This window comes from Acomys minous (genome assembly GCF_964271855.1).
Source record: "Acomys minous genome assembly, chromosome: 13".
Classification (NCBI taxonomy): Eukaryota; Metazoa; Chordata; class Mammalia; order Rodentia; family Muridae; genus Acomys; species Acomys minous.
In genome coordinates this window covers 86,496,589-86,521,588 of record NC_140495.1, presented here as the reverse complement: position 1 = coordinate 86,521,588, position 25,000 = coordinate 86,496,589, and the positions used below count along the sequence as shown (strand labels likewise).

Sequence of the window (25,000 nt, the reverse complement as noted above, 5' to 3'; positions counted from 1 at the left end):
TTCTATCTACCTAATAACGTCTAAGAAATATAAAGGATGAGACAATTTCAATTTTTACAAATCAAATAGATATAAAACCAGACAAGGTTCAAAACACAAAACCCAAAGACCAACATTCTATTAAATAAATGTCTACATGCTATCACCATAAACATACAGAGAACAAAACAGTTAAAAATTACTCAAAAACAAACAGTTGAAAAAAATCTAAGAGTATACATGTGAATTTTATGCAAAAATTATACAACACTGATGCAAGAACACAAAGCTATGAGTGAAAAGATGGTTATGTTTTTATGCTAAAAAGACTGAGCATACAAAATTGGTATAAAAGCTGAATACAATTTCTATCAAAACTTTAGGGCAGTATTTCACAGAGAAGATTGTTCTCAAATAGAGAATAGAATGTTCATGCACTCGAGTGCACATGTGCACATGCATGTGTGTATGTGCGCACGCACGCACGCACACACACACACAATTTTATTTTTTATAAAACATAACCAAGAGAACTGGCACTAAGTAGAGTGTGCTAGAAGATAGAGACCAGTGAGTCAGTACCTGTGTGCCAGCATCTAGCTGCCTTAGAGACCAGTATATAAACTTTACGAACGGTTCGTGCAGTTTGGGGTTCACAAATGGCATCCACTGCAGCTGCTCTGTCATCACAGGCAAAAGCTGAAGGTGGTAGGAAACAAACACGCAGCATGCTTAGACATCTCAAACCAATTGCCACAATTTTCCACAAACTGAATGACTTTTAGGATTGGTCTATCAATTTCTACAAGGAAGCAAGTTGAAATTTGGGTAATTCAGGGGCTGGAGAGATGGTTTGGTGGTTAAGAGCACTTACTGCTTTCCAGAGGACCCAGGTTCAATTCCTAGCACCCACCTGGCAGCTCACAACTGTCTGTAACTCCAAAATCTAACACCTTCACACAAACATACATGCAGGCAAACATCAGTGCAGATAAAATAGAAATAAATAAATAATAATAATAATAAAAGAAATTTGGGGAATGCATTGAATATGTGATTAATTTGGGGTAGGGAACTTACATTTTTAAAAAATATTAGGTCTTCCAGACTATGGATGTTTATTATGTAGATACTTTAAATTTCTCTCAAAAATATTTTATGGTTTTCTTTCTTTTTTCTTTTTTTGGCTTTTTCAAGACAGGGTTTCTCTGTATAATAGCCTTGGCTGTCCTGGAACTCACTTTGTAGACCAGGCTGGCCTGGAACTCACAGTGATCCACCTGCCTCTGCTTCCCAAGTGCTGGGATTTTGGCATGTGCCACCAGCGCCCGGCCTATATATCTATATGGTTTTAGTATTGCATGTTTTATATAAAAATGGCTACATTGTCACTTACTGTATTTATTCTTTCATATGGCTTATGTGAGCTTTCATTGCATCTTGACAGATTCCCTTTAGTTCCCCTAGCAGGACAGTGGTTAGTGAAGCCCCTCAGCTTTTCTTAATCTGTTTTTCCACTTATAAAACAGAGTACATCTGACAGTTTTTACTCGCGGTACTTGGTGCCACCCCAGCTGCCTCACAAGGATCTGCTGCAAGAGCTGCTCCTTTGTACGCAGCAACTTGCTTTCCTCTTGCTGTTTTCAAGACCATTTTTGTCTTTGACTTTGAAAATGTGACTGTGTATCTTGGGCTTAGCTTAATCAAGAGTTTCTTTGGCTTCTTGGACTTGTGTGCCTATTTCCACCATAGAAACACATGGGCCGTTCTCAGCCACTAGCCTAGCAAACACGCTTGCATCCTCTCTTCCTCCTGTGGCTTCTAATACGTGGACCTGATGGAGCGGATGATTTCCTCTGACTCGTCTCTTCCACTTAAATATTTTCATTTTTGTAGATACTTAGTCTTAGCAGACTGTAGTTCATGTTGCACTACTTTGCTGCTATTATTGCTGTTTTTCTCAAGTTCTTTAAAAATATCCCACCCACCTGTTTTTGAATCACCCACCTGTTTTTGAATCACAGGAGAAAAACAGTCTTATAAAGTATATCCAGTCTAGCTGGGCATGGTGGTGTAATTCCAGCACTCAGGGAGGCAGAAGCAAGTGGGTTGGTGTGAGTTCGAGGCAGTCTGGTCTACAAACTGAGCCCAGGACAGCCAGAGCTACACAGAGAAACCTTGACTCGATAAACAAAAACAAAACAAAACGAAAAAGGAGAGAAAAAAAAAAAAACAACCCAAAAGACTATGGGTAACTTCTTTCTTTCTTTCTTTCTTTTTTTTTTTTTTGTTGTTGTTTTTTGTTTGGTTTTTCGAGACAGGGTTTTTTTCTGGGTAGCCTTGGCTATCCTGGACTCGTTTTGGCCAACTAGGTTGGCCTCGAATTCACAGCGATCCACTGCCTCCAGAGTGCTGGGATTAAAGGCGTGCACTACCACACCCCTATGGTTCATTTCTAAAGTTATCTCAGTGATCTAAGATTTTTTTAGAGTATATACAGTATCAACCTGGCCTGCTCACCCTTAAATGTCAACTTGGCATTGCCTGGAGTTGCTTAAGAGGAATCTTGATTGTCTATGAGGACTGTCTTAATATCTTATGATATTTTGTTATAGCTATAATAGGACACATTTGATTTTAGAATTTTTAAAAAGATTTATTTATTTATTATTTATACAGTCTTCTGCCTACTTGTACACCTGATGCCAGAAAAGGGCACCAGATTACAGTATAGATGGTTATAAGCCATCGTGTGGTTGCTAGAAACTGAACTCAGGACCTCTGGAAAAGCAGACAGTGCTCTTAACCGCTGAGCCATCTCTCCAGGCCCTGATTTTTAGAAATTTTAACATCTATATGAACCATTTCTCTATAACAAGTTCAAAGCCAGAAGGGAATTCATGACAAAAGAATCCTAGGCTTAACACTATCCTAAAAGACAGAGTGAGACCCTGCCTCACAAAACAAAAATACTTTCAACCTTTTTTACTTAGAAACATGTCAGAAATTGGGGCTGAGTACAGTTCCAAGCACCACATGGAAGCTCACAACCATCTGTAACTCTTGTTCTAAAGGCTCCAAAGCAGGTCTTACCCTCTGCAGCACCACGCACACATGTGCTACACAATCACACATGCAGGCAAAATATTCTCGCATAAAATAAAATACATGAATCTAATTTAAAAAATAAAAATGCCAGGCCAGTGAGATGGCTTAGTGGGTAAAAGTGCTTGCCACCAGGCCTGAGGACCTGAGTCCCACTCTTGGGATCCCCACAGTAGAAGGAGAGAACTGACTGCAGAAAGTTGTGCTCTGACCTCTATACAAGTGTGGTGGTATACGTGTGACCTCTCTGCCCCGGAATTAAATAAATAGATGTATTTTTAAAAAAAGAAAATAAGTAAAAATGCCAGAAGCTTTTTCTTACTTAATCATCATGAATTTAAGATTAGAAAACAAAAAACCAAAAACAATAATACCAAAAACAAAAACCTTGGGGGCTGGAGAGAGGATTCAGCAAGTAAAAGCACCTACTGCTTTTACAAAGGACCCAGGTGAGGTTGGACACACTGATGTTGGCTCCCCACTTTCTGTAAGTCCAATTCCAGGGAGTCCAACACCCTCTCTGCCCTCCACAGGCACCAGGCACACAGGCAAAATGCATACAGGTAGAACAAAATTAGGTAACTCTTAAAAACCGACCTTTACACACTTCTCTTGAATGTCACTTCTCTGAGGAGGTTTGAATGATGGCTTTTCACCATCCACACCAGGCTCTTCAGGCTCCACTTTGCTAAGATGGTGGTCTGATATCCAGTCCATGAACACAATTAACAGTTCATACACTTGTCCATTGAGTGCTGTCTATGGATCAAACATTAAATCAAATATTTACTTCAGTTGAGAACCCCATGATCACAAATAAATTTTTATTTTTATTTATTTATTCATTTATTTATTTATTTATTTATTTTTGGTTTTTTTCGAGACAGGCTTTCTCTGTGTTAACCTTGGTTGTCCAGGACTTGCTTTGTGGCCTCAAACGCAAAGTGATTGCCTGCTGCCTCCTGAGTGCTGGGATTAAAGGCATGTACCACCACGCCCCGGCTCCAACTATTCTTAATTAATATTAAAAACACAAAATGTGTGCTTAGATAAGTCAAGTAAATTCTCATAATGAGGAAAATAAAAGTTCCCCTTATTGCTACAGTAAAGGGTTCTCATGGCCCTAGAGTATAACCACCCCCGCACTACAGAGGGGGAAGCAAGAAGACAAGGAGTTCAAGCCAAACTGAACTACACAATGACACCCTGTCTTAAAACCAACAACAAAAACAAACATTTTAAAATAATTGCCATTAAAGTTATTCAAGTTTGGCCAGGCATGGTGGCACACGCCTTTAATCCCAGCACTCGGGAGGCAGAGGCAGGCGGATCGCTGTGAGTTCGAGACCAGCCTGGTCTACAAAGTGAGTCCAGGGCAGCCAAGGCTGTCTCAAAAAACCAAAACCAAACAAACAAACAAACAACAAAGGCTTTAATTAAGCAGCATGAACCACCCTGTCTAAAAAAGCCTAACAATACAGACTTGATGATTCTCAAAACTAAAGAATTTCTAGGGTGGGATTTCATATTTTCTTCCCACAAAACTTACTTTCTTTGTAATAATAACCTGATAACATGATGTGCATTTCCCCCCTGGAAATCCTATTCTCTGGTGCCCACCAAAACAAGAGAAAAAAAAAGAGTAAGACAGAGGTCTAGGGATATAGCTCAATTGCAGAGCATTTGCCTAGCTTCTGTGAGATTTATGCTTGCTCCCACCAAAAGAGAAAGAAAGAAAGATTAAAACCCAAGCAGCTGGGCAAACCTGTGAGGGATTTTCTTGAGTGGATCGTCTGAGGCTGGGAGACCACCCTAAGTCTGGGCCTTTTGGTGGCAGCCAAAATAAAAGGACCTGGGAAAAGGAAGCTTCGCTTTTTGCCTGCTTGCTCTCATTCTCTTGGCATGTTCATCTACCCTACTGCTGAGGCCCTCCTTCCCCGGGATAAGAACCTGCTTCTTAGGGACTGAGTGTCGACTGAAAGCCAGCAGCTCTCTAGGACTCCAACACAAGATTGGGACTGCTGTCTCTTGCACAGATCAATGGTCAGATTCTCATTTTTTCCACCAGGAGATGGCTACTGGTAGACTACTTTGACCACAGCCTGTAAGCCATTCTAATAAATTGCTTTATTAATATATGTAAATATGAGTATATACACACATTGACTGTGGGAGGTCAGTTCTCTCCTACAGTAGGTACTGGGAATCACTGAAGATGTCGATCTCAGTTGGCAAGAATATTTGCCTACTGAGCCATCCTGCTGGCCTGCAAGAATACCTTTAAATCTCAGTTTTTGCTTCAGGTAGAAACTAACTACCTTTAGATGAAAGGTCAATAATCTTGAGTCCCTGGATATAATTTTTGACTACTTATTTATTGAATTTCATGTATATGAGTGTCTTACATGCATGTATATCTGCAAAACATGTGCATGCAATGTCTGCAAAGGCCAGAAGAATAAATAGGATCCCCTGAAACTGGAGTTACAGTGGTAACCACCATACGCATGCTGAAAATTGAACCCGGGTCCTCTGGAAGACTAGCTAGTGCTCCTAACCACTGAGCCATCTCTCCAAGCCAGTACCTGGGTATAAAACTTCCATCTTTTTCCAATTTACATAAAGAGTTACAAAATTATCAAAGCAAAGTCCATGGTAAATACTATTACAACTCATTTTATAAAATTCAAGCTTTGAAAAAGATTAAAATTGATAAACAGTGACAAGTTTGTTAAGTAAACAGAACTTTCATACATTGCTATAATTACAAAAATGGAACAATCACTTTGGAAAATGGACATTTTCAAAATACAAATCTACCTTATAAGTCAGAAATTCTTGGTCTTGTATGTAGTGAAGAATGAAAACATGTCCACAAAATTCTTGTATGTGAATATGTGCAGCACTTTTATTTGTAAGATACAAAACCTAATGGGTAGGTGAACTGTAATACATTCTTATCATGGAATACTGCTGACTAGAGTAACGCCTGCAACCAACGTAACGCTCAGAAAAGAAGAGCCTTACCCAAATGAGGACATACTACACAATTCCAAGGGCTAAAGCTACAAATAGGCCAAACATTCTGGATGACAGAATTCAAGTCAACAACTGCTTCTAACGAGCAAGTGTGAATAGGAAAGTGCAGAGAGGCACAATCTAGTGCTATATTTGTTTGTACATGGCACAAGTAAGAGCATTTACTAAAACTCATCAAAATTTACATGAGAATAATCTAATATGTTGTTATATGTGATTTACACCTCACGTTAAAAAAGACTAGGGATTCACAGAGCCCATTAAGGGGTAGTACTATGATCAGAATAGCAAATGTCCCTCCAAAAACGCAATGCTGAGAGGCAGGGCCTTGAGAAGTGAAATAAGTAGATCATGAGAGTTCTGACTCAATGGATGATGGATTAACAATGACTTAATCAATGATGAATAGTCAGTGGGTTAATCACTCGACTCATAATCTTATGACATCCTGGAAGAAGGTGAGAATGAGGAAGTGTTGCTTAGGTGGAGGAACGTCACTGGGGACAGGCCCCTCAGGGACACGCCTTGTTCCAGCCCTTCTCCAGCTGTTTCCTGGCCATGAGGAGTGTGGGCCGGCTGACTACATGTCCTTCTGTCCTGAGTCCTGCCCCACCATAGACCCATCCTTGTCTGCTTTCTGTTGCTGTGACAACACTAAGACCAAGACAACTTGGGGAGAAAGCCAAGGAAGGAACTCGAACAGGACCCTAGACACAGGAACTGAAGCAGAAACCATGCAGATGTGTTTTTGTGCTGCACATACTAACATACAAGAACACTTGCTTCTGACGGCTTGTTCAGCTTGCTTTCTATACCATCCAGGACCACCTGCCTAAGGGTGATGCCCCACAGTAGAGTAGACATCAGTCAGCCATCAAGAGAATGCCAGACTTGCTTACAGGTAACCTGATAAGGAACACCCCCCTAGTAAGATTCCCCTTTTCAGGGCTGTAGTCACAGTAATCAGATCCAGGTCCAGGACAACCAAGGCTACACAGAGAAACTGTCTCAAAAGAAAGAAAAAAAAGAAAAAAGATTCCCTTTCCCCAAGGACTCTAACTTGTATAAAGCTGACAAAAATAAATAAATAAATAAAAAATAAAAAACCCTAACAGGCTGCAAAACAGGGAGCCAAATGACCACGCTAAAATTACTGAAACCGTGAACTAAAATAAATCTATTGAAAAACAGCTAATACACACACACATACACACACACACACACACACACACACACACACACACACACACACACAGCTAACACAGCCACGGTGTGGTTTTGATAAGAAAATAACTTTAGTAACAACAAGTAACCTTAAAGGGCCTGTGACTTGTCACTGCCACTGCACCTAAGACAGTGCTGAATGGTGTTTTGTTTTTGGAGAAAAAGATATATGTGTGTATACATACACATATATGCATGTGTATGTACATGTGTATGTGTATACACACATACAGTTACTTCTCTGTAAAATAATTAAGAATCTTTCAAAATACATATTTTGCTTGAAATAGAAAGAAAAATGATTAAAAGATAAAAGAAAATTTCTTGGCTCTCCATTAGAGGAATTTTAATCATATCATACCTTCAAAGGTTTTGAAGCTGGTGCTTTTTCTTGTTTTAGACTTTTCATTTCCTGAGCAGCATGGGAGTCCCCTTTCAGTCTCTGTACTGTCATAAACTCATACTTCCTCTGCAACAGCACATGGCCATGAATTAAAGAGCAATCTTACAAAAAGCAAATCATTTACAAATTCAAGACAGAGCCGTCTGGAAAGACGGCTCAGCAGTTAAGAGCTCTGGCTGATCTTCCAGTGGACCTGCATTCAGTGCCCAGCACCCACCTATAACCCAGGTCCAGGGATGTTCAGTGCCCAGCACCCACCTGTAACCCAGGTCCAGGGATGTTCAGTGCCCAGCACCCACCTGTAACCCAGGTCCAGGGATGTTCAGTGCCCAGCACCCACCTATAACCCAGGTCCAGGGATGTTCAGTGCCCAGCACCCACCTATAACCCAGGTCCAGGGATGTTCAGTGCCCAGCACCCACCTGTAACCACCAGTAACTCCAGGTCCAGGGGATGCAATGCCCTCTTCTGACTTCCATGGGGACCAGGCACACACGTGGCACATAGACATACATGATGACAAAACACCCACACACATAAAATAATTATTTAATTTTTATAAATCTGACAAGGATTAGAGTGGAACCTCCTCAGGTAAGAAAAGGTATTAGTTTTTTGGAGGACCAGACATCAGCTGGGTAGCTCACCGCAACCTGTAATTCCAGTTCCAGGGGCTCCAGGGCCCTCTGGTGGCCTCTCTGGGCAACTGCACACACATGGCATACACTCATTCAGACACACACATAGGCACTAAAAAAATTATAAAAACAAAAACTCATGAGAGAAAAGCAGGCAACTTACCTGTAAGTTATCTAAACGAGCTTGAACCCTTTTAGCCTGGATCTCCATCTTCCTGTTTTCTTCACTTACTTCATTTAGCTAAGGAGAGGGAAAATTACTTTTTCAATAAAAATTTTGAACTATTTTGATACCAAGGATTTCTCAATATATTATCTAATTTTATCAGATACCTAATCAAGCAATGTAACAAAACAGCCAAAAATTCCCATTTCATTCTAAAACATTAATGGTATCTAGGAAACTTTACATTTTATGAAAAACTTGCAAAACTCCTGTGATGGTTAGTGTTAGAGTCTGTAATCATTCACAAGGCAGGCCCCATCTGTAAGGAATTAAATTAGGTTAGGGGTTATTTTGATTAGGTTAAGTGACATTTGAAGACCTACCCTAAAACAGAGTAGTACTACCAGAGAGCTTGGGTCCTAGTCTGCATAAAAAAAGGAAGTTGATTCCTTCTCAAATTACCAAGTTTTTCTTATGCTTGATTTAAAAGTAAAACTATGAGATGAACATGGATATTTTGCCTGAATGCATGTCCGTGCACACCTTGTGGAGGCCTGACGAGGGCATCAGGTCCCCTAGAACTGGAGTTGCAGACAGCAGAGCCGCCTTGTAGGTGCTAGGAGCTGAGTCCAGTCCTCTGGAAGAGCAGTCAGGGCTCATAACCACTGCGCCTTCGTTCCAGCCACTGTGCTTGTGGTTAATCTGGTAAAGCTCTTCTGGCTTTAATTTTTTTCAAATTGCCAATTATATCAGCCAGATAAAAAAGATGAAGTAAGTGGGTAGTGGCACCTGCCTTTAGTCCCAGCACTCGGGAGGCAGAGGCAGGTGGATCTCTGTGAGTTCAAGGCCAGCCTGGTCTACAAAGTGAGTCCAGGATAGCCAAGGCTACACAGAGAAACCCTGTCTCGAAAAACCAAAAATAAATAATAATAAAAAATTTTTTAAAGGAAAGAAAAATAATCTGAAGCAAGAATTTAAATATTTGTCTACAAGAATCTTATAATAAAGCCAACCAATTTAATACAATTCTTTCTGGCTGAAACGTCTTAAATATAATCTGAACATCTAATCCCTATGGAGCAGGTCTTACCTGTTTTCTTAAGCTGTCATTCAGCTCTCTTAGGGCATCAAAGGAGGACCTCATTCTCTTGCTCTCCTTATTCTTTTCCTTAAGAGCTTCTGTTAGGTAGTCAACTTCTGCACTGTGTTGCTAGAAAAAAAGGAACTCTGATCTAAATAACCACTAAGAATCTCGTATCAATGGGGCCTAATAGCCTAAATTACAGGCCTACAGCTGTAAGTTGAATTCCCACCAAATTAACAAACAAACAAATAAATAAATGCTAGTAAGCATACATTAAGTAAAACAACTGAAATTGTTCCATCACAAAAACTGTAATCAATGTATGTAAGCATAGGCAAAAGGTAACACACACACACACACACACAAATAACGCTAACCAAGAAAGTGAAAGACTTGTATTACAAATACTTTAAGGCATGAAAGACAGAGAGAGAGAGAGAGAGAGAGAGAGAGAGAGAGAGAGAGAGAGAGAGAGAAAGCAGAAATCAGAGGATGAAAATATCTCCCATTGCCGGGCGTGGTGGCGCACGCCTTTAATCCCAGCACTCGGGAGGCAGAGGCAGGCGGATCGCTGTGAGTTCGAGGCCAGCCTGGTCTACAAAGTGAGTCCAGGATGGCCAAGGCTACACAGAGAAACCCTGTCTCAAAAAACCAAAAAAAAAAAAAAATAATAATAATCTCCCATGCTCATGGATCAGTGGGTTTAATATTGTGAAAATGGCCATCCTTCCAAGAGCAATCTACAGATTAAATGCAATGGCCACCAAAAGTCAAACACAGAAACTGAAGAAAAAGAAGGAAAAAAAAACCACCTCAGGGAGGCAGAGGCAGGCGGATCGTTGTGAGTTCAAGGCCAGCCTGGTCTACAAAGTGAGTCCAGGATAGCCAAGGCTACACAGAGAAACACTGTCTCGAAAAACCAAAACAGAAAAAAAAGGAGAAACTTTATCTTTGTATGGAAACACACACACACCAAAAAACCTGAAAATCACTACAACAGTTTTGAATAATAAGAAAACTGCTGGAGATATCACTACATCTGACTTCAAGTTATACTATAGAGCTATTGTAATAAAAACAACATGGTGTTGGCATAAAAAGAACCACATTGATCAATCCAGTCAAATTGAAGAGCAGACATAAGTCCACAAACCTATGAGTACCTAATATCTTAACAAAAATAAGCACTGGAAAAAAGACAGCATCTTCAACAAATGTTGTTGGTCAGATTATATAGCTGCATGTAGAATGAAAATAGATCCACATCTATCATCACCCTGCAAAAAACAACTCCAAATGAACCAAGGACTTCAACCCATGGCCAGATACCCTGAATCTGACAGAAGAGAAAGTGGGGCATATCTGAACTCATAGGCACAAGAAAAGACTTCCTGAACAGTACACTAATAGACACAGGCACTAAGAACGATTAACCAATGGAATCTCATGAAGCCGCAAAGCTTTTATGAGCAAAAGGCAAAGCAAAAACATCAATATTTGGACAAACTGTCAGGCTACACAGAATGGGAAAAATAATCATTAATTGGCCATCTGATAGATGGCTAAGATTTTTTTAAGCTGGACAATAAAATATAAAATATGCATGAGTGGGTGCAAAGAGGAAGAAGAGGTAAAATAAGCAAATATGGCAAGATGGTAATTTTTTTGTTTTGTTTTGTTTTTCGAGACAGGGTCTCTTTGTGTATGTAACCTTGGCTGTCCTGAACTCAAACTGATAGCGGCCGCCTGCCTCTGCCTCCCAGGTGCTGGAATTAAAGGTGTGCACCACCATGCCTGGCTGGTAATATTTTTTAAGTAAATTTTTTTTATATAATTTATTTAACTTTTATCTTATACACATTGGTATGAAAGTGTCAGATCCTCTGGAACTGGAGTTACAGACAGTTGTGAGCTACCATGTGGGTACTGGGAATTGAACTCAGGACCTCTGGAAGAATAGCCAGTGCTCTTAATTGCTGAGCTATCTCTCTAGCCCCAAGATGGTAATAATTAATGAAGCTAAGAGAAAGGAGAATTACTCTATAATCAAATGCTGTATAATTACCTCCTTTAAAATTTGAAATCTTGTCGTAACCTCTTCTTCAACACCTTTGATTTTGCTCAAGGCAGTTTCATGTCTGAAAAGCAGCTGTTCTCGTTCTGCTAAAAACTGTTCTCGTTTTTGAAGTTCCTCAGCAAATTTCTGCTGTGCTGCAGTTTCACCCTACCAAATTATACAATTTAAATGATTTTTCTTAATTAGTTAATAAATTCTGAAAATTATGTTTTAACCTTGTAACACTGTTTGGTTTTTGCCAATGTGAAATGGTGTGGTTACTTTGGAACACAGTCTGGTTGCTCCTCAAAAATGCTAAACATAGCTACCATCTGACACCAGTTATCTAAAAGACATGAGGCATATAATTATACAAAATGGAAACACAAATGTTCACAGCAGCAGCATCACAATAGCCTAAAGTATAAACAACCTATAACTAGTTAGTTTTAACTGTCAACTTGGCACAGCCTGGAACTACCTTGGGAAAGTGTTTTAATAAAGAATTACCTATATCAGGTTGGCCTGTGTACGTGCCTATGGAAGGCTGTCCTGCCCAGCCCTTTGTGGGCAGTGCCACTCCCTTGGCAGGGAGTCCTGCACTATAAAAGACTGAATAAAAAGCTAGATGGGTAACATGCATTTATCTGCTTTTGACTGTGGATATGCTATAACTATCTGCCTTTAAGTTCCCGCTGCTTTGACTTTCCTGCTGCCATGGACTGCAACCTGGGGTGGCAAGGTAATAAACCACTCCCTCCTCTGTGTTGATTTTTGCCAGTGTTTTATCATAGGAACAGAGATAAACTAGGACACAACCCAAATGTCCAACTAATGAATAAAGAAAGAAAATGTGGTATAAACACAGTAACATTTAGCAATAAAAAAACATGTGCTGGTACATGATACAACAGGAATGAACGTTAAACATGTGCGAAGAGAAAGCATCCAGTCACAAACTACTACATACTATAGGACATCATGTGTAAAATATCCAGAATGTACCAATCTAGAGAGACAGAAAACAGATCAGTGGTTGCCTTTTGGTGATAATGAAATACTTTAAAATTGGTTGAGATGGTATACAATTCCATAAGTATACTAAAGACAATAGCACATTAAAAATTAATGAGTTATAAATTTAAAAAGAAGTTTAGTTCAGCAAAAAGCTGCAGCATTTAGTCAACTGCCCCCCAATTAATAAATTTTTCCCTTGATTTAACTTTATTGCACACTCCCATATCAAGCCATCTCAGTACCATTGATATGATTCATCTCTTAAATATCTCGAAAGTTCATCCATTTCTCTGTATCCTTGAGGCCCTTATCCTAATCCAAGATAGCAGCAGACTGCCACCATCCCCACACATCCTGCCATCTCTCTAGACTTTAACAACTGATGACAACTTAAGATACTGACCCCATATGTAGATACTGCAGTTGAGAATTAGGCGTGCCCAACCCATGGCCCATAGTAAAATGCAGTCTGGGATAGGTATGAATATGACCCAATATAAACGTATAGACTTATAAAACATGAAGTGTTTCTGTGAGTGTTTTGGTTTGTCTTATAACTCAGTGGCACAATTCTCAAGCACGGGGTTTCACAGATGGCAACATCATGTGTGGGGAAAACACATACATGTATGCTTTCACAGCCTGTGCTGAGTTGGACACATCTCAAAGCCCTGTGTATCTTTGGTCCCCACAATGGTACTAAGGGACAGTGCTGAAACCTTTTAGAAGTAACTTTGTAGAAGGCCTTTAGGTCACCGGAATACACTCTTGAATCACATTACAGATCCCTAGTCTTTTTTCCTTTGCTTTATGGCCATGAAATAAGGTTTCCTCTGACAATGCTTTTACCATATGCTGTAAGAACTCACTGTGCTGGTTAGTTTTTTTCAATTTTATTTTTTAATTTTTAAAAAAGATTTATTTATTTATTATGTATACAGTGCTCTGCCTGCATGTAACACCTGCAGGCCAGAAGAAGGCACCAGATCTCATTATAGATGGTTGTGAGCCAACATGTGGTTGCTGGGAATTGAACTCAGGATCTTTGGAAGAACAGCCAGTACTCTTAACCTCTGAGCCATCTCTCCAGCCCTTGTCAATTTTATATAAGCTAGAGTCATCTGAGAAGAGGGCAACTCAATTGGGAAAGAAAAATCTCCATCACACTGACCTTTAGGCATGTCTGTGGAGCGCTTTATTAAATTAATGATTGATGCGGGAAGGCCCAGCCCACTCAGGGCAGTGTTTGGGCAGTTGGTCCTGGGCTGTGTCAGAAAGCAGGCTGAGCAAGCCATGGAGCACAGGCCAGTAAACAGTGCTGCTCTCTTGCTTCTGCTTCAGTTTCTGTCTTGAGTTTCTGCCCTGACTCCTCTTCATGATAGATGTAGAAGCCATTTAAACCTTCCCCTCCGCCCCAAGTTGTTTTTCATCATATTGCATTATTACAGCAATAGGAAGCAAGCAGGATAATCACAGATTAGAATCTCCAAAGCTACACAAATCAAACCACTTTTAATTATTTTACACTGAAATCAGATATTCCCATGGGTTCCAGCCTTCTCTCAAATTCGGGGCTCAAGTGAACCTCAAACTTCCAAGCAGCTAGGGCTCCAGGTGTACACAGCTACATGGGGCACACGCTTGGCTTCATAAGCTGACTGTTTTGAGAGACAGAATCCTCACTGACTGAACAGATGCCTCCCAAATTAGGTGCTTACCCAAGATCAACGATGAGATGGCCAGGCTGACAGGTTGAACTGCCAAAGCAACCCAAGCCCACCCCTTCCAAGGAAACCCTTCTCCTTCCTGAAATTTGTGTTCCTTCATGCTATGCAGACCAGAAAGACGAGAACTGAGTTAGGGCCCTCACGCCTCCTGTGTGCTTCATCCAACCAGACACTTTTACCTCCACACTACAGTCTCTGCGTCCCTCAGCTCTGGGCCTCTGCCACCAGCCCCCTGCATGCCATCACTGTCTCTCTCATGCGGTGACCTGTCTAATCCCCCAGATTCTTCACCTACACTCCTCTCCAATCAGTTCATACAGCAGAGTAGCTTATGTAGCTGTCCTGCTTTAGAAATCCTCAGATATCTGTTATTTTCTTAAATCAAGAGCTTTTCATGCAATCTAGAATGTATCCCTCTCACTAATTAGTCTTTAATCCTCATTCTTTAGAATTTAACTTAAATGTCAGCAAAACCTAACCTGACTTCTCATGCGCTCTTAATCAGATACCCATGAAGTACTTCTGCCATCCTTCCATTTAAAGTTATAAAATTCGCCTAGCTTGGTGGTAGAAGTTTGTGCGCCAACTCTCTAGCGCTCCAGCTGAGGCAGGAGGATGGAGAACTCAAGGGTGGCCTCATCTACATAGTGAGTTCACGATCAGCCTAGGCTAGCTAATGAGATCCTGTCTAAATTTTATTATAAATTATGTATATAATATATATTAATATAGATAATTGTTATTTGCATTTAATAAGATATATGTAGCAGGGCCCTGGATATTTTATTCACTTGCATAGGTACACAACATTGAACATATGAATGTATAGTAATAGCTACTAAAATATTTGTTGAATGGATAGTCACATAATGTCACAAAAAGCTGTATGTTTAATGACAACTCTAAGACTACAGAATAAATTTTAAAAGCAGATGAAATTGTAGGTTAATGAAGCCATGTTACTCACGTTCACGTCACTGTTTTTACTTTGTACTATTTGCTGATACATCTTTATAGTTTGCTTTTCCTTTACTGTACATGGCACTTTCCAAAATACCATGTTTTAATTTCACTCCTTAGATTAAAACCCTGTAAGATTCCATTACTTTGTTTTGCTACAAGATCTGCTTAATCCACAACCTAACAACCTTTTCTCGTAAGCATTGCCTTTGTTCTTTTTTTTTTTTTTTTTTTCTCTCAACATGATATTTTTATTGACTATTTGGGAATTTCACACCATGCACCCCAATCACATTCACTTCATAGGCTTCCTAGGGCTCACTGCCCACCCTTGCGACTTCCTCCCCCAAAAAGAAAGGGGGGAGGAGGAGGAACAAGAGAAGGAGGAGGGGAAAGAAGAAGAGGAGGAGGAGAAGGAAGAAATAATTTGTGTTATCTATACACTCACTGCAGTATGGTCAAACTCCCAGTGGCTAGCCCCTTAAAGAACACTGAGTCTTTCCTCACCTGTACCCCAACACTGAGTCTCTCCTCACCTGTACCCCCACCAGAAGCCATCAACCAGGGAGAGCTACATGTCAGCATCCATATCACAATTCCATTTTTGGTTTTGTTTTGTTTTTCAAGACAGGGTTTCTCTGTCCTGGAACTCACTCTCTTGACCAGGCTGGCCTTGAACTCACAGAGATCTGCCTGCCTCTGCCTCCTGGGTACTGGGACTAAAGGAGCATGCCATCACCGCCCAGCTTCCTGTTACAATTTTTAAGAGTTCTCTTCAATGACTATCTGTCTAGGGGTAGGGGTATGGGTTGTCACAGGAGCCTTCTATGTCCCTCTTTCTCAACTGTGAGTCTGCAGTCACCAATCCCACTGCAGAAGCTTCCTTGCCCTTTACAGTGGGCGGGAGCATGGGTCATGGACTTCCACATGGCATCTGGAACAGCACAGACCATAGACATCCACATGGTCTTCAGCCTTGGCATGTTGTCCCGTGGCTGTGCAGACCACAGACATCAGCACGGCCCTCTGCTGCAGCATGGGCCTTGAACACCATCAGAGTTCATTCTGGGGCAGGGTCCCACTATGTAGTCCTGACTGGCCTGAAACTCATTGTGTAGACTAGGCTGGTTTTGAACTCACCGAAATCTCCTTTCCTCTGTCCTGAGGGCAGGGCTTAAGGTGTAAGCCATCCCATCTGGTTAATGATTTTGTACCAGAATGTCACTCTCACTGCTCTCCTCTCTAAATTCTATCTCCAGTTCAAGACCAGATTCATTCTTTCCCAAAATATTTTTGGGTGATTTAGGCTAAAAACAATATCCTCTTTTATTGTTGTTGTTGTTTTTGGTTTTTCAAGATAGGGTTTCTTTGTGTAGCCCTGGCTGTACTAGAACTTTCTTTGTAGACCAGGTTGGACTTGAACTCACAGAGATCCGCCTGCCTCTGCCTCCTGAGTGCTGGGATTAAAGGTATGTGTCACCACCACCCAGCTATAATCTTGTTCTTAAATCATTGTTTCAGTTATTTTGACAAGATGAGACACTTATTTAAAAACCTCTTCCTTTTTGTTTGTTTTTTGAGACAGGGTTTCTCTGTGTAGCCTTGGCTGTCCTAGACTCACTTCGTAGATCAGGCTGGCCTCGAACTCACTGCAATCTGCCTGCCTCTGCCTCTGCTGGGATTAAAGGCGTGTGCCACCATGCCTGGCTTAAAAACCTCTTTAGTAAATAAAATGCTTTAGCTACTTCCTGGTTGTATAGGACAGCTTCCACTGGAAAGAGCCACACAGACTGCAGGGAACAAACTCATGCTTCCTGTCTAGACACTTGATGAGCACACAGCACCCCGAGACAGAAGCCCCACAGATGACTTCTTACGCACAGGCGCACTGCTGTAATGACTTTATCATGTCTAGACACTTGATAAGCACACAGCACCCTGAGACAGAAGCCCCGCAGATGACTTCTTACGCACAGGCGCACTGCTGTAATGACTTTACCATGTCTTCAACAACACACCTCACACAGGCGCACTGCTGTAATGACTTTACCATGTCTTCAACAACACACCTCACACAGGCGCACTGCTGTAATGACTTTACCATGTCTTCAACAACACACCTGACAGCAGCACTTTTTGTTTTCTATCTTAGGGATCCCGCAGGTTGAAAATAAACATAAGACAGTCTAAAATCTAAACCACACCTACCAGCAAACTACCCCTACTTTGCCTTTTCTCTTAGCCACTACATATCCTATTTAACCGTTCCTGTAAGTTAAGTCCGCCTCTTCTGACCTGCCTTGACCTGTTTATGTACAGTTCCAATAAAAGTCCTTACAGTGAAGTTTTGCAAATAGTCTTAGAGCACAAATATTTCTGAATCCTCAGTTCAGCATTTGGCTTTTACCTGCAGTTTCAGATGTATATGAAACAACTCATCATATATTTGATTTATTTCATGTGGACGCAGACCCTGCTTCTTTGACACTTTGGGTTTTGGATAAATGGCATGTTTCAGAGAAGAGTCAATGGAATCACTGCAACATTCAGTCTGAAGTCTTGATGAGGCCATGTTAGTTGGCAGAACATCTGCAAAAGTTTTAAATTTTATCAGACAGAGAATCTTCAGAAAGAATTACTTTAAATAAAGATTACAGTATTGTTTAAAAAATGTGTAAAGAATGATATAGCAAAAACCAGTAAAATGTAACATAAGATTTGGATAAGGTGTATAAATGAATTTGTCTGTACTTTGTGCAATGTTTCTGGTAAATCTGAAATTGTTTCAAACTTAACTATAATGTGAATGAAAGCATTCATTCATTAACTAGCCCAGGCCAAGATACGGAATGTTACCTCAGAAACTCCTAATCATGTTTACCTCCTAAAACCAAATTAACTACCAGGTCAATTACAGTGCTTGTCACTGCCTTTACTTTTCAGTTTCCTCTGCCTACTCTGTCAAAACCCCTAAGTGTACTCTGTAAACCCTTCCTGTAAACACTAACATGTTCTCTGAAATCTACCGCTGCCGCCTGCAGAACGGCGGGCTCACACATCTTTACGACTTACCCTATTTTACATAGTCATGCCTCTGGCTCCTGCCACACATGTTCAGTAATTTCTCTGGGATACACACACACACACACACACACACACACACACACACACACACACTATAGCAAAATTGCTGGCTTTTAGGATCTATGTACAAGTTCAACTTTAGTAACAATGACAAATTGTTAGCAGCAGATAAGTTTCACTTGCTTCTGATTCCTATACTGTATATACCAAAACATTCTTTCCCCTTATAGAGTATAAAATGCTTTCTTGCAAAAAGTAAATCCTTGGGGCTAGAGAGATGGCTCAGCTAAGAGTACTTGCTGTTCTTACAGAAGATCCAGGTTCAGATGATTCTAAGCTACAAACATCCATAATTCCAGTTCCAGGGATCCAATGCCCTCTTCTTTTTTTTTTTTTTTTTTTTAATATTTATTTATTTATTATGTATACAGTGCTCTGCCTCCATGTACACCTGCAGGCCAGAAGAGGGCACCAGATCACATTATAGATGGTTATAAGCCACCATGTAGTTGCTGGGAATTGAACTCAGGACCTGTGGAAGAGCAGTCAGTGCTCTTAACCACTGAGCCATCTCTCCAGGCCCCCAATGCCCTCTTCTGACCTCTGCAGACACCAGGCACTCACATGGTGCACACACAACCACACAGGCAAAACAGTCACACACATAAATTTTTTAAAAAAGTAAACGTGCGCGCGTGTGTGTGCTTGTAAAATACAAATCAGTCCATCCTCTAAGAAAAATCAATTTAGGCTCTTTAGACTCTTATGACAGTCATATCACTTCCGGTTAAGGACTCTAAGTTAATGTACCACAGATACTTGTGCATATATGTTTGCTACAGCACTAATCTCAAGACCAACTTAGTTATCTTTCAACAACAACAACAACATAACTAATGAGCCAGGCGTGGTGGCACACACCTGTACTCCCAGTACTCGGGGAGGCAGAGGCAGGTAGATCTCTGAGTTCAAGGCTAGCCTGGTCTACAGAGCAAGTTCCAGGACAGCCAAGGCTGCATAGTGAAACACTGTCTAAAAAAAAACAAAAAAAACCCAAAAGAATAAAAAATAAAACTAATAAAAGACACATAAACTGGGCATGGTGAGAGGCATCTTTAATCCCTCTTGGGAGGTAGAGGCAAAGCAAATTTCTTTGAGTTCAAGGCCAGACTTGTCTACGAGAGTTTTAGTACAACCAGGGCTCCATAGAAAGGCCCCATCTCAAAACAAGCAAACAAAAATTAGACACAAAAAGTCACGAATGTATATACAACATGGAGAGAGAAGCAAAACTTTCTAGAGACAAACGGGATTAACAGGAAGTTGACCAGTAAAATGGGGAGCTATGCTCTAAGTTCATTACATAGCTGTATCAAAGACTTTTTATGAAAGCCAGTGCCATAAAGAATATATGCCAATAAAAACTCATATAATAAGCGGAGCACAAACATCAGAAAACAAATTCTCTGTCACAGTGGCCTTCAGAACTCAAGATCTTTCCTTATACTCCCTCATCCTGGAGAGACCATTGCAACAACCAAAATAAAAAATACTAATATACTCTCAGGAGCCAGAGGCAGGAAGATCTCTGTAAGTTTGAGGCCAGCCTGGTCTACAACGTGAGCTCCAGGACAGCCAAGACTACATAGAAAGACCCTTTTTCAAAAAAACAAAAACAAAATATCCTACTGATTTCCAGGTGATATGTGGTTCTCCTCTTTCCTGGGGGGCTGTTGGCCACCAGCCCACCATGGCAGGAGGAGCAGAAGGTGAGGTGCAGAGCTTGGAAGGCTGCGACCACGACAGAGTTGGAACACTCTGGGAACCACTTCAGGAGCTAGTTCAACTTTACTCAGGGAGAACAAAGCCTATGTAGTCCTTGGGGAGTGGGTGGGGCTTCTGGGACAGGTGTTCATATGGTTGAAACGAGGCACTTTAAGGATGCTTGTTTTGCAGCTGGCAGCACACTCCTATCCTATGGATGGGAACACAGTACCTACTTATCCTATAGGCGCAGGGAGGGGAGAGCTAGCAGGAGCTGTGTCAAGGGTCATATACCACGTGTGGTTAGGGGCATCTATAGCTAAAGACACTCTCCAGATGGAGTCAGGCAGAGAGCCGAGGCCCTGCTGGGGAGAGGGAGTCCTGCACCTAATGCTGAGCTCAGAATGGCTATCCAGGAGGAGTGCAACGCAGAACAGCAGGGTCCTTCCAACAGTAGTATAAACCCATAATCCCAGCAACTGACTGAGGCAAAGGCATCCCAAACTCAAGGTCAGTCTGAGCTACCAAGTAAGAACATAACTGGAAACAATGTAATAAAGTGAAATTTTAAAATGCAAACAAGTTTCATTACTCAAATAAAGAAATGAGTGAAAATCCCATCTAGGGACCTAACCAACCAGTCACCTAGGCGTGTGCTCTCTCTCTCTCTCTCTCTCTCTCTCTCTCTATATATATATATATATATATATATACACACACACACACACACACACACACACACACACACACACACACATTTCAACTTTCAAATACATTCAACTTCCTTTTTGTTTTGGTTTTTTTTTGGGGGGTTTTTTGTTGTTGTTGTTGTTGTTTTTTGAGACAGGGTTTCTCTTGTAGTCCTGGACTTGCTTGGTAAATCAGGCTGGTCTTAAACTCACAGAGATCTGACTGCCTCTGCATCTGGAGTGCTGGGATTAAATGTGTGCCACCATACCCGGCTACATACAACTTCTTAAAATAAACTTCTCTTACATTTTCAGTAGAAAAACTGGTCACCTAATGGGAAACACAAGTCCAGGCTGAATCAAGTTTTATCATCTTCAGATGCTGAAACCAATATAACAAAAGGGATAAGGGAGGCAAGGAAGGCAAAAGGAAAGTGGACAGCGTGTGCCCAGGGCTTCAGCGGGTGTCAGTGTGCTCCAACTGTAGACAGTGTGTGCCCAGGGCTTCAGCGGGCGTCAGTGTGCTCCAACTGTAGACAGCGTGTGCCCAGGGCTTCAGCGGGCGTCAGTGTGCTCCAACTGTAGACAGCGTGTGCCCAGGGCTTCAGCGGGCATCAGTGTGCTCCAACTGTAGATAGCGTGTGCCCAGGGCTTCAGCGGGTGTCAGTGTGCTCCAACTGTAGACAGCGTGTGCCCAGGGCTTCAGTGGGGTGTCAGCGTGCTCCAACTATAGACAGCGTGTGCCCAGGGCTTCAGTGGGGTGTCAGTGTGCTCCAACTGTAGATAGCGTGTGCCCAGGGCTTCAGCGGGTGTCAGTGTGCTCCAACTGTAGACAGCGTGTGCCCAGGGCTTCAGCGGGTGTCAGTGTGCTTCAACTGTAGACAGTGTGGACGTGCCCAAGGCTTCAGCGGGGCGTCAGTGTGCTCCAACTCTTGGAGCCAAGGGTCAGTGAACAGATACCACTTCTGGTTTCCACTTTCCCTAAGATCCTGAGGAAACTATGAGATACATTCAGGTAGACAGAGAGGCCTTGCTACTGAGTGGCAGGCAAGCCAGCCTTAGCAATTCTCAGTGCTTTCTCAAAACATCAAGACTGGGCAAACTCTCAGAAGCCCTTTCCACAAAGGGAAACACGGAAAAGAACCAAAGGCACCATAAAATTAATCATGAGCTTATTTGGGTAGGTTTTGAGAATGGGAGAACACAAATATATACATTGATGAGGAGCAGTTACTACTATGAGGTAAGCATGATTTTCTCTACATATCAAATTATTACTCATGAGTGTTTCTCTTACCTTTTTCTGTTTCTTTGAAAGACTGCTTTGTTATTTTGGAGGCACCATCTCTATGATCATCTTCGATTAATTCTTTTTCTGTTTCCCATCTTGTTAAGTCATGAGAAGAATCCAGGTCATCATCTAGGCTTTAACAATACATATATCAGAAATCTGGAAGTTCACTACAACAACTGACAAAAAGGAAAACTGCTTTTCAGATAGTAACACCACAAGTGAGGAAAACATTAAAATCACTTTTAAATGAAAAAAAAATGGATGCAAAATGTACAGTCTAAGTTTAAAATCCTGAAAGTCCACTACAAGTGTCTTTCAGCATTTTCTGCACATTTAAAAGCTTTAGTATGCTCTGTGGCTACCACACACTTCCAAAACCCAGTTATTCAGACTCAACGGGCATTGTTTTCTACAGTCTGACAAGGATAATTACCAGTTAGCCTATGAACCAGAACAGAACCCATATTCTGAGGTTACCTCAGGGCAACACTGCTCACAAGGAACATAATGTAAATTACAGCCACATTTGATCATTCCTCTGGTAGTATATTAAAATTTTTTTAAAAAATCTATGTCTGTGTGAGGGTGTTTGATTAGAGACGGAGGTGAGTGAGCTGCCACATGGGCACTGGGTCTTTGAAGAGTGGCCAGTGCTCCTAACCTCAGAGCCACCTTGCTAGCCATGGTAGCCTATTAAAAAGAAAAAGAGGCAAGACTTTCACAGTGCTTTTTACTTACCATAGTACATATAAAATGTCTCTTCACCAGAGAATGAATGTAAGACACAGAGTTTGTTGTGGCTGTGTGTAAAGTACTCCTAATAGGCGCCAATGTTGCTCTCTGAGTCCCTGGATGATGGGTTTACAAGTGTGCTAGTTTCATTAATAGGTTAACCCACTAATTATTCCATCATACTAAATGAGCTGTTAGGAAATGGGCCTGGCTGGAAAAAGGCCCCACATCACTAAGAATGCATTTCTTAAAGATTTATCTTGACTCTTTCCCAGCAGCCATAACGTGGACAGCTCTGCTCTACCACACCTTCCGTCATGACATTCTGTACCTACATAAGCCCAGAAATATGGCAGCCAGCAATCTTGGACTATAAATCTAAAGCCAGGAGCAAAAATAAACCCTCTCCCTTTGTTTATGTCAGGGATTTTGTGACAGTGACAAAAATAGACTAACATAAAAAGGGTTTACATTATCTTGACCATGCTATATCTTTGAAATATCTTGGTGAGCTTTATATTTATAGCATATCTCTTTTCAGACCAGCCTCTTTTAAAGTACTAAATAGTTATTTGTGACCTGTATCTACTGGCAGGACAGCATGCTTGTAGACTAGATTATGACTAAGAATTCACACACACACCAACTGAATTATGAAAACAAAGTCTTCAGATTAAAAAATGTTCACATTGTAATTTGGAATTGTACCCAGATTTATAAAACTGGTGGCACTGGAAGAAGGTAGTAGAATAAATGTACCAAAAACGTAGAGAGAGGTTTAAACGGAGAGTAGGTGCAGAGGCATACAGATAAAGGAAGAGGTAGGAAGCAGTGTTGCAGGGTATTTGATCCTGTTGTGAATCCCAAGACTATGAACTATAAAAACCTGTTTCTTGTTTGGTGTGGCTCAGACTTAACACCCACCTTTAATCCAAGAGCTTTCTGTACACAGGATTAAATAAAGTTAACCCTAGGTCCAGAGGTGGAACAAGAAACCAGATACTAGGCAGTAAACAGAAGTGGGGGGGGGGAGGTATTGAGTTGAAGTATATTTAAGACAGCATTGAAAACAAGCATATACATGATACACAGACATGCATGCAAAACATTCATATGCATAAAGTAAAATAAATAAATCTGTTTAAGTGTTAAAGGGGGATGGAGATATGGTACAACAGTTCAGAGTACTTGTTGACCTTGCAGAGGGCCCGGGTTCAGTTCACAGAACCATATGGTGGCTCATAACATCTGTAATTCCAATTCCAGCAAATCTGATGACCTTTTCTTCCAAGAGCATCAGATATGCACATGGTACATATACTTACATGCAGACAAAACATTTACACACATAAAACAAATGTCTTTTTTAAAAAAATTAACTACTTAATAACTGAAGCCAGGGGGCTGGAGAGATGGCTCAATGGTTAAGAGCACTGGCTGCTCTTCCAGAGGGCCCAAGCTCAATTCCCAGCAGCCACATGGTGGCTCACAACCATCTGTAATGTGATCTGATGCCTTCTTCTGGCCTGCAGGTGTACATGCAGATAAAAATAAATTACATTGCATAAAAATAAGTACATATTTTTTTTAAAAAATCAAGTGCCTGCTAAAGTGCTGTGCAGGTGACTGATATTAAAAAACAACAACTGAGGACAGGAGGGATGGCTCAGTGGGTAAAGGCACTTGATGCCAAGTCTGAGAACCCGAGTTTGATACCTGGGATCTAACCGTTGGAAGCAGAGAACTACCTCCTGCAGTTGTGCGCTGGCCTCCACATCTGCCTTGGCACATGCCTGCACCATCCCCACTCACACATGCAAAATAAATAAATAAATGCAATAAAGAATAAATAGGGGTAGAGTGGAGCTTAAGAGCACTGGCTACTCCTGCAGAGGATTGGGCTTGGTTCTTAGCACCACACAGTGATTCACAAATGTCTATAGCTGCAGATTCAGGAAATCAAATATCCTCTTCTGGCCTCCAGGCACACAGGCACACAAGGGGTGCACAGACACAGGCAGGCAAAGCACATGTACATA

General features: G+C 41.2%; 1 protein-coding gene across 2 annotated transcripts in view; it reads right to left on the bottom strand.

Moving 5' to 3' along the window:
• Positions 1-25,000, bottom strand: part of CCDC138 (coiled-coil domain containing 138) — a 59,981-nt gene that overhangs the window by 29,183 nt on the left and 5,798 nt on the right. For both annotated transcript variants that reach the window (XM_084753571.1, XM_084753572.1), the window contains exons 4-11: positions 22,233-22,360; positions 17,806-17,987; positions 11,704-11,862; positions 9,645-9,764; positions 8,552-8,629; positions 7,709-7,816; positions 3,682-3,843; positions 562-678 (exon numbers count right to left, since the gene is read on the bottom strand). In XM_084753571.1, coding sequence (XP_084609697.1) covers positions 562-678; positions 3,682-3,843; positions 7,709-7,816; positions 8,552-8,629; positions 9,645-9,764; positions 11,704-11,862; positions 17,806-17,987; positions 22,233-22,360 — 1,054 coding nt within the window. The remainder of the gene's footprint in view (positions 1-561; positions 679-3,681; positions 3,844-7,708; positions 7,817-8,551; positions 8,630-9,644; positions 9,765-11,703; positions 11,863-17,805; positions 17,988-22,232; positions 22,361-25,000) is intronic.